The sequence below is a fragment of the Melitaea cinxia genome, chromosome 24 (assembly GCF_905220565.1).
Source record: "Melitaea cinxia chromosome 24, ilMelCinx1.1, whole genome shotgun sequence".
NCBI classification, from domain to species: domain Eukaryota; kingdom Metazoa; phylum Arthropoda; class Insecta; order Lepidoptera; family Nymphalidae; genus Melitaea; species Melitaea cinxia.
The window spans coordinates 5,014,020-5,023,726 of NC_059417.1; the positions used below are offsets into that span (position 1 = coordinate 5,014,020).

At 35.9% G+C, this 9,707-nt stretch overlaps 1 protein-coding gene across 1 annotated transcript; it reads left to right on the forward strand.

The window, feature by feature from the left end:
• Positions 1-598: 598 nt before the first annotated feature.
• LOC123665327 (trypsin-1-like) lies at positions 599-4,600 on the forward strand. The gene is made up of 6 exons (XM_045599640.1): positions 599-858; positions 1,581-1,762; positions 2,018-2,115; positions 2,430-2,597; positions 3,164-3,282; positions 4,326-4,600. Exons 1-6 carry the CDS (start codon positions 599-601, stop codon positions 4,486-4,488), a joined length of 990 nt encoding a protein of 329 aa, XP_045455596.1. The 3' UTR covers positions 4,489-4,600.
• The last annotated feature ends 5,107 nt before the right edge of the window (positions 4,601-9,707 follow it).

Consider the following 9,707-nt stretch of genomic DNA (forward strand, 5'->3'; position numbering starts at 1 on the left):
TAAGTTCCAAGGTGGTAGTGGAACTGTGTTATCCCTTAGTCGGCTCTTACGATACCCACGGGAAGAGAAGGCGTGTCTATATTATTAACTGACGTAATCACACAGCAAATCAATACTCGTATATTATAAATAATCGTTAGTTATTTCTTATTATTATTTTTTAAACTCATGTTTCGTAAAAAATTACAATAATGCACTTCAAAAATCGTGGGGATTTGTTCGCAGTGTCAAGTTTCATACAGTTCATTTAGGCAATTAACAGTAATTGTTATTAAAATATATCTAGATAAATTATTAGAATTTTTATTTTCGCAATTTTTTTTTTTATTAATTACATTATACATATTTACAATTCACAACTTAAGAACTAAAAAATTACAGATAGTTTTGGTATAAATCATGTCCGCGTGGAATTGTGCCAAGAATGCTGGCAGCATTTCCCCGTTTAATCGCTATGCCAATTCTCTGGGCAAAAAATGCACCAGCCCTCTTGTCACCAGTGGAGGCAACAAAGCGAGGAGTTATCTAGATTAGAATCTATAAATATTTTTTTGTTACCATCCCATAAAATTATTTTTCTTTTAAAGTGACATTCAATATGAACCTAGGCTTTGGTGAACCTCAAGTAGCTCAAAATGGTCGACGCAGTCACCACGGTGGAAAAAAACAAGCTTTAAGAATTCGTCACGAGCTACAACCAAGTTACTATGGAGAAAGCTTACGAATTCGCGGAGGCAACACAACAGACACTAAGAACTACCCATATATAGCTGCAATCATAATAAACGGTAGACTGTGGTGCGCGGGCACCATCGTTGACGTTAATTGGGTATTAACGGCCGCGCACTGTCTTAATTTGTAAGTTTGTTGCCACTTGACCTTTGACCTTATAAATATATTTTATTTGAATACAGTTGAATGAAACACGTGAGTTGGTACCAGATGGTCGTGGCTCTATTAGGTTTTTTTAAACTCGGCTGTTAAAAAAATCTGAATTGGTTTTAAAAGGAATTGTGAGATATATAAATATCACATCAGGACAACCTTTACCTATGTTATAAAAATTCTCTTGTTCTCGGCTACGAGTAGAAATGAAAATTTTCTCATTGATTTTTCAAGGAACTCTGTGACTTATAATTAGATTAGTCAACACACTAGAACAGCGTGTGAACAACTTCGGTTGTATACAACGCATATTTACAAACTGTATTTTAACTAAATGCTATAAAAGACAATTTAAAAACAGACCGATATTTACTGGCACACATATCTAAAACCATTTCGGCATGGTCGAGGAAAATACAAAAATTACCCTGCATATTGAGTTCATTCGACATTTTATGGTGGCTATTATAAAGGCTGATTTCATTCACGTTTTTAAGGAGTCATATATGATTAACAAGCCATCCGACCCGCTGGTATAACGATCTACGCAAGATCCCAGCCAAGGCTGATTAAGGATTGTGGACAACTGTCATGTTATGACCCGAGCCTGGGCATGTCTAGGTCTAGCAGTAGAGTGCGATAAGATAAAGCTACCGTTTACAAAATATACTTACTAAAAATCGTCGTAATTGCAGCGTACTCCACGTTGCCCCAATGAAAACGTTAGGACAATACGTCAAAGTTAGGGTCGGCAGCGCGCGCGCCCACGAGGGTGGTACATTGGTCGACGTAGCCGGAGCTGTCCGACATCCTAAATTCGAAGAGGAACCAGTACCACACGCCGATATAGCCTTGCTCAAACTTACAGAGAATCTCGGTAAATGTACTTTTGACATTTAACTTATACTAAATTCGGGTAATGACGAGTTATTAAACAAATATTTAATTTCGATTAATTTGAATATAACTAACTTTATATAACTCATCATCGCGTAAACATAAAATGTCTAATTGTAGATGCACAAAATTGGACTTTTATAAAGTCAGCCTAAAGAACTTTCTTTGAACATACTTTACTACAGTGGAAAAATACTAAGTCACGATAATGTTTACCTAACGTTTCATACCACAGAATTCCAGCAACATATAAACCTAATCAGGATATACGACGGTATGAAAGAGCCCTATGCACAAAGCTTCGTGTCTGTAACAGGGTGGGGAGCTACACGAGTAAGTAAAATATTTTTTGATTCCTTTGTTCTGTACCTAATTGAAATATTGACCCAAAAAACTGTAAAAAAAAAATCCTTAGATATTCTATATTGAGAAGAAAAAAAACTTATAAACTATTTTATACGCTGAAACTGCGACCGTTACTCAGTAAAAGATAAAGTACATGAAACTGTATACCTATATACCTATGCCTATATAACCACACCAAAACGTGTCGAAAGTACGTGTTTACAACACTTTGTTTCTCTCTCTCTTATATTATACATTCTAACCTGATGTACCTTTACCTTTCTTTTTTATAATATACTTAGGGTTCAGACACGTCATTCCGCGACCACACCCCCGACCTCATGACGGCGCGTCTCAAGGTGCGCACGCGCAGCTACTGCAGCGACGCGTACCAGCTCGTCAACGGCTTTCAGTTCACACCGGATTTCTTCTGCGCTTCTTTGAGGAATGGTACTCGAGATGCGTGCTTGGTGAGACTTATAAACTATGAATTATTAATCACGTTTTCTTCCGGTCCGCCAAATAAAAAGTTCGGAGGTATCATACATATACATAAAAATACAATCGAATTAGGAGCCTGTTGAAAACAAGAATAGACAAAATCGGTATACCCAGTGAAAAGTTATGCGGTATAATGTACGAACGTATAAACGTAGGTCAACGAAAAAATAGTAAATTAAATACGCATTATTAGCGATAACTCAAGAAGTACTTAACAGATCTCAATTGGTCCCATTTATAATCCCATTTATTCGGTTACACATGACAGGCACCATGTTTTGAAAAACGAAATCATCAAAATCGGTCCATCCAGTGAGTCCAGTCAAAAGATCTGAGGTAACTAACATACATAAAAAATACAGTCGGATTGCGAACCTCCTCCTTTTTTGGATATCGGTAAAAAAAATATATGTACATTGACGAAAAATTATACTTTATACGTTACGATATTCAGTGGGTAACCTAGTTTATAATAAATTGATAGTTAGTGTTTCTAATCAACCATCCTAATAGTTCTTAATTATTATTATTATAGTTTGATGCCGGAGCGCCTGCCGTGCAACATAATCGTCTGATGGGAGTCATGAGTTTCGGACCAGAACGCTGCGGACACGAATACCAACCAGCTGTTTTTATCAAGGCTTTTTATTTTAGGTACAGATCTTTTTGATAAAAAACATTCCGCTTCAGCCTGTAATATCCCACTATTGGGCATAGGCCTCTTTCCCCATGTAGGAGAAGGATCAGAGCTTAATCCACCACGCTGCTCCAATGCGGGTTGGCGGATATATTCCCTACTATGAGTAACGATTGCTATCAGGTGTACATGATAACAACCGGGACCGACGGCTTAACGTGCTCTCCGAGGCACGTTGACCACGGGTGTACGGGAAACCCACAAGGATTGCACAAAGACCCAGACCACGGCAAACACCTGTATGACCAATACAAATGTTCGTCATGTGCGGGGATCGAACCCGCAACCGCTAGCGCAACAGGTACAATCCATGGCTGTAACCGTTGCGCCAACGCGGCGTAACATTCACTCTAAGTAAATAGCTATCAAACCTAATAACAAAATTATTATTATTACGCTAAGAACAAGAATAAGTAGTATCAATATCAGGTTTTTTTATTAAGTCACGATCTGTAGAATCGTGTCCTAATAAAAAAACATATTCGTTTTAAATCCTTTGAGTTTGTGTCATAAAGTTCTTTCGTAGTTTTTGTCGCCAATTATATTCAAGTAAAATATAGTAAATTATAATGCAATCGGTATTTCAAATATTTATTAAAGTATTATAAACTTAGTGGACATATAAATCGTAAAAAAAAAACGAAATTTCTTTGAGCATTCAAATACACGGGATTGAGGGATTGAAAAAAAAAACATTTATTCTACTTACCTCGTTGGCGCAGTTTGTAATGACCCTGCTTTCTGCTCCGCGGGTTGCGGGCTCGATTTCCGTCTGAATCTGGGTATAATATTTGTATTTATATGTGTATGTAATATTTCTATGTACATTTATCAAAAAAAGTATTTTGCTATATTAGCCGGCTGTTATCTATAACTGAAGCATTAAGTTGCTTACTATAAGAACAGACGACCGTGTGTGTAATGTGTATGTTATAAAAAAAAAACTAACTTAATCACAATTAAATATAAATATAGGTAATTCAGAGATTCCGCATTCCAGAGATTTCGTAAAGCACACAATATCCTCGTACAAGACAACAGCTGAGCTGATTGAGGCGATGAAGGACATTGACCCCGTTGTCAGACCACCGGTACACATTCTGCAAGACGGGCCCGTTTACAGCCCGGATGAAGTCACGCAACCGGATAATAAGCACGATTAGTGATATAATTGAAGTTTTTCCCTTCATTGAAGAGCTTTGTCGCTACAGCAACTTTGTTATAGCTGTATTCATTATGTACGTGTGTCATTCGTAATAAACACGATTAAAATGCTTGCAATGTTGTAACAGTAATAATATGTAATACACATATTCATACAACATACACATTACGTATTATGTAGGTACTTACAGCGTTACAGGTTTAGTAGCGTTTTACCTGAAATATAATTGTGTTTGCTGGCAAACGAAAAAAAAAAACGACTTCAATAACTTCGACAAGTGATACAACGAAGGTAGGCGAAAAAATAGTCAAGTAAATACGCATTATCAAAGATTACTCCAAAAGTTGTAAAAATCATTAAAATCGGTACACCCAGTAAAAAGTTATGCGGATTTTCGAGGGCTTCCCTCGATTTCTCTGTGATCCCATCATCAGATCCTAGTTTCCTTATCATGGTACAACTGAGGATATCTAACAAAATCAGTTCATAAACGACGAAGTTATCCCCGAACATATATATATATATATATATGTATACGGTCGAATTGAGTAATCTTTTCCTTTTTTGAAGTCGTTTAAAAACGCATATTAAATACTTACCTATACTGGAAGCCTTATTATGAGATAGCATATCCGTTTCCGTCGAATTTCTACCAGTTTCCGGTCACTTTCGAATCGTCTCCGTGGCCCCACCTGGCGGCTGCGTAGCAATTTTGCCAACTTCGATTTTGCCACGCCATGTTTTATCTTTGGCTCTTTCTCACCAAGCAGAAATGCACTGAAAGCTAACTATAGGTTTACGCTGCTATTAAGTACTTGATTTCACTGTGTAGTTACGGCAGTAAAGTATAGGGGGTGGTTTAAAAGGTAAAACGCTGCTATTAAGTACTTGATTTCGCTGTGTAGTTACGGCAGTAAAGTATAGGGGGTAGTTACCCCCTATCTTCCCATGGGTGTCATAAGAAGCGACTAAGGGATAACACAGTTCTACTTACACTTAAAAAGAAGACCGATAGCGGGATAACCATCCAACTGCTGGATTTAAAATACACAGGCCGAAGACGAGCAGCAGCGTCTTTGGTGTGAAAAAGCCAGCCCTTACGGCCACGAACCCTCCTGCCCAGAGTGGTGACTATGGGCAACACACTTGAGTTCACGACATTTTTGACGCTAACTTGTGGAGGCCTATGTCCAGCAGTGGACTGTAATAGGCTGAAGTGATGAAGTACTTGACCGTAACTGGAAGCTTTATCATAAGACCTATTTGATATCGAATGGTAACGTCACTTTCTTTTGTATATGCAACTTTTAACGCCAATGTGATGGATATAAGGAGAAGAAATAAAGACATTAGTATAGTGATTAATTTATTGAAATTAAAATTTTATTTCATATAATAAGTAATTTAATCATATTATGGAAACATACACGAGTACATAGCTGTAATTATTACTTAATCACTTATTGGTATGAATAAGTTTGTAACATCATTAGTCGAGTTGTTATTGATTACTTTACGCCTGTAGAATTTTCTAACCTGATCTTCAGTTTCCACGAGCCAGAATTTCCTTTAAGAACGATTTTCTAGCCAAATTTAGAAACGACTGCAGATCGAACACTTCCAGGTGTAGCAATGATATTGGCTTCTTTACGTAAGATTTTAATCAAGCTTTCTATTACGTGAAGCAAATTTTGCTAAACCATAACAGTAACAAATAAATACTCCTGCAGTATCTAGCCTGTAACTCAACATTCCAACGATTCTTTGAAGAACCTTTATAGAAATTTTCTTGTTTCTGATGACATTTTATGTTTTGGAGTATTAAGATAATGTTGTCTTTCGAAAGGGATTCCAAATTTTTCAACGGTCTCCAGAATATACCCAGATAAACCAGACTTTTTACACGCTAAAGTATGCATTTTTTAAATTTTACTTGCCAAACCAATCTCTGTAATAGCTTTACTGTCTGTTACGCACGATTGTAAAGTACTATAACCTATATATGCTGTACCTTTCTCGTAATGTCTGAGCGACCTAATTTGTGAGGATCGAAAATGGTTTTGGGTGCTGTGCTTAGCCCGAACGGTAGGCATGTCATCTCTTAAAACTTCTTGATTATACACTAAACGTAGGAGGTCAGTGTGATTCACATGGAAATGTGCCTGGGAAAGATCGACTTTGCACATCCAATCTCGACGTTGTAAGAAATCAGGCACACGATACATGTTTATCAGGTTGAATGGCTCGGTGATTATAAAGTCGTTCAGTCGTTTCAAATTGAATATTGGTCGAACAGATCCGTCTGCTTATGGAACCAGAAATAAGGGGGAAAGAAAGCTTGGAGATATTGGAGCTACATTCAAATTATCTTGCCCTTTCATTTTTTGAACAATTTTAGACATTTGTGCTGTTACTTGATTAAAGTTGATTTTCTAATAAGTGATTAAGTAATAATTACAGCTATGTACATATTGCCATAATATAATTAAATTATTATATAAAATAAAATTTTAATTTCAAAAAATTAATCATTATACTAGTCTGTATTTCTTCTCCTTATATACCATCACTTTGGCGTAATAGTTCATCTCAAATTGCCGTTCCCGTATACCCTTCTTAGGTCGATTTACGCGCGAGCGCTTTCGCTTATTATTAGAAGATGACGATGACGAGCTTCCAGAGGTGCCACTCGTAGTACTACTATTAGCCACGGGACTGTTTATGCGATACTCTTATCGCCAGATACAGACCCAGTATTTAAGATTATTTCTTGATTTTCCATATATGTAAGCAAATTCTATTAAACAAGGTGGTAGTTAAATAATATAATATAGGAAAAAAATCACGGATAACTGATAGATTCAAATATTTAATTTAAACTTTATTATAGTAAGCAATCCGAACGGAAAACCCATTAAAAATTTTGATGCTTACCGGCTTACTGTTTCAATTTGAAACGATTGTACTTGTTATTTATTTTATTACTTACCATCTTTTTGTTCACAGTAAGTATTGTACCACCTCCGAAACTTCTGAACTAATTTTTATCAAATTTTATAAGCATCTGTAATTTGGTCCAACTTGGGAGATGGGATAGTTTTTATCTCAATTGGACCCGATAGGTGGCGCTGCTATCAGTATGTAACTCCGAAACTACGGAACCAATTTTTATCAAATTTGTAAGCATCTGTAATTTGGTCCAACTTGGGAGATAGGGTAGTTTTTTTCTCAATTGGACCTGGTAGGTGGCGCTGCTATCGGTATGTAAGTAAATTTTGTAGCTGTTTTCCGGGCAGGACAACGTCTGCCGGGTCCGCTAGTTCTTTTATATTTTAATATTAACAATAATTATCACTAGTTTCGTATTAATTACGAGTTACTACGAACTTGTTGCTTTGATGGAATACGAAACGCCAGTGACAAAACACACCGTGGCAAAATCGAAGTTAGCAAAAATTGCTACGCAACCGCCAGGAGCTACGAAGACGAGTCAAAAGTGACCGCAAACCGGTAGAAATTCGATGTAAACTGATATGCTATCTCATAATAAAGCTTCCAGTTACGGTCAAGTATTTAATAAACACTATTCATAGTTTTTTTTCTTTACCTAAGAGTTTTGTTTTTAGCCTACGGCAACAATGTTGTGACTCCTTTAATATGTGGGTATGAATTATACATTCCTATCAACAGTTACAACATGTTACATATACATTTTAATACAATTATAACATATTTGCTCCAGCGACAAAGTTCTTATACATAAAACAAACTATAGACCTAATTAAAGTTCTTTAAAAGAATGTTTGTTATTTATTACCTACTCAATTAATCTCTTAGAATACCACCAACATACCCAAGAAATAAACGAATATGAAGGATATATCTTAATATAGGTATATAAATTACGCGTCACGTTGTTTGTCCGCGATGGACACCTAAACTACTCAACCGATTTTAATCAAATTTGCACACCGTGTGCAGTTTGATCCAATTTGAAAGATTGGCTATAATTTTTTTGATATATATATATATATATATATATATATATATATATATATATATATATATATATATATATATACTAGGTGACCCCGCAAAAGTTGTTTTGTCATAAATTGTACTAACCTTCTCCTCCCCCCCCTTATAATTTAAAGGAATGAAATATAGATGTTCGATTCTCAGACCTACCCGATATGCACACAAAATTTCATGAGAATCGGTCAAGCCATTTCGGAGGAGTTTAACTACAAACACCGCGATACGAGAATTTTATATATTAGATATTATTTTTTAATTATTATATTTAGGAAAAAAAATAAGACAATACGAAGTTCTGGCGAACTGATGAACGTTCAGCTAGTAAAGAATAGTTTTATGGACACTTATATCGATCGATACATGTGATTTATACGCCTACATTGTTTTGAATTTCTGAAGAAAAAAATTATTTCGAACTTTTAATACTTTTATACATTACATGTGTAAAGAGCAAACCGTAATATACATATAATGCATAGCAATGCTTTATTTCAAAATAGAGCATAATCTATAAAGTTGCTTTACTGCAAAATTTACAATAACAAATCTCATGTTTTACGTTAAATATGAATTTCCACAGGATATTTTTACATTAAAGTACATACTTATGTTTACGGTTCTCCTTTTTTGAAGCACCTAGTAGAAAAATATGCTTTTATGCGTCCACCCAAAGGTCCATACGTCATGTCATGTCATAAGTGAAAGTGAGGGATGAAAAAAGAGTGCACACAGCCGAGATGAGAATGCTAAGATGGATGTGTGGAGTGACGAGGAAAGATCGATTTAGAAATCCTACTAATATTATAAACGCGAAAGTTTGTATGTATGGATGTTTGTTCCTCTTTCACGCAAAAACTACCGAATGGATTTTAATGAAAGCTTACAATAATATAGCTTATTTATTAGAATAACACATAGGCTATAATTTTTAAAGATAGTATGTTTGAGGGGTGCGTGAGAAACATGGTATTGAGTCTCTCGTCCGTCATTGGAAAGGGAGAATCCTCCGATCAGACGGTTTTGTGTCTGGTGGCCTATCGCCCCGATGGTTGTTATCAGGTTCTTGTATATATACTCAATCACTTTGATAGCGCGATAGGATACGTTAGTTTTCTCTAATTTTACATGTCGCGTGATAGATGTCGCTACAGTGTGAATTGTCCAAAATATAACGATAAT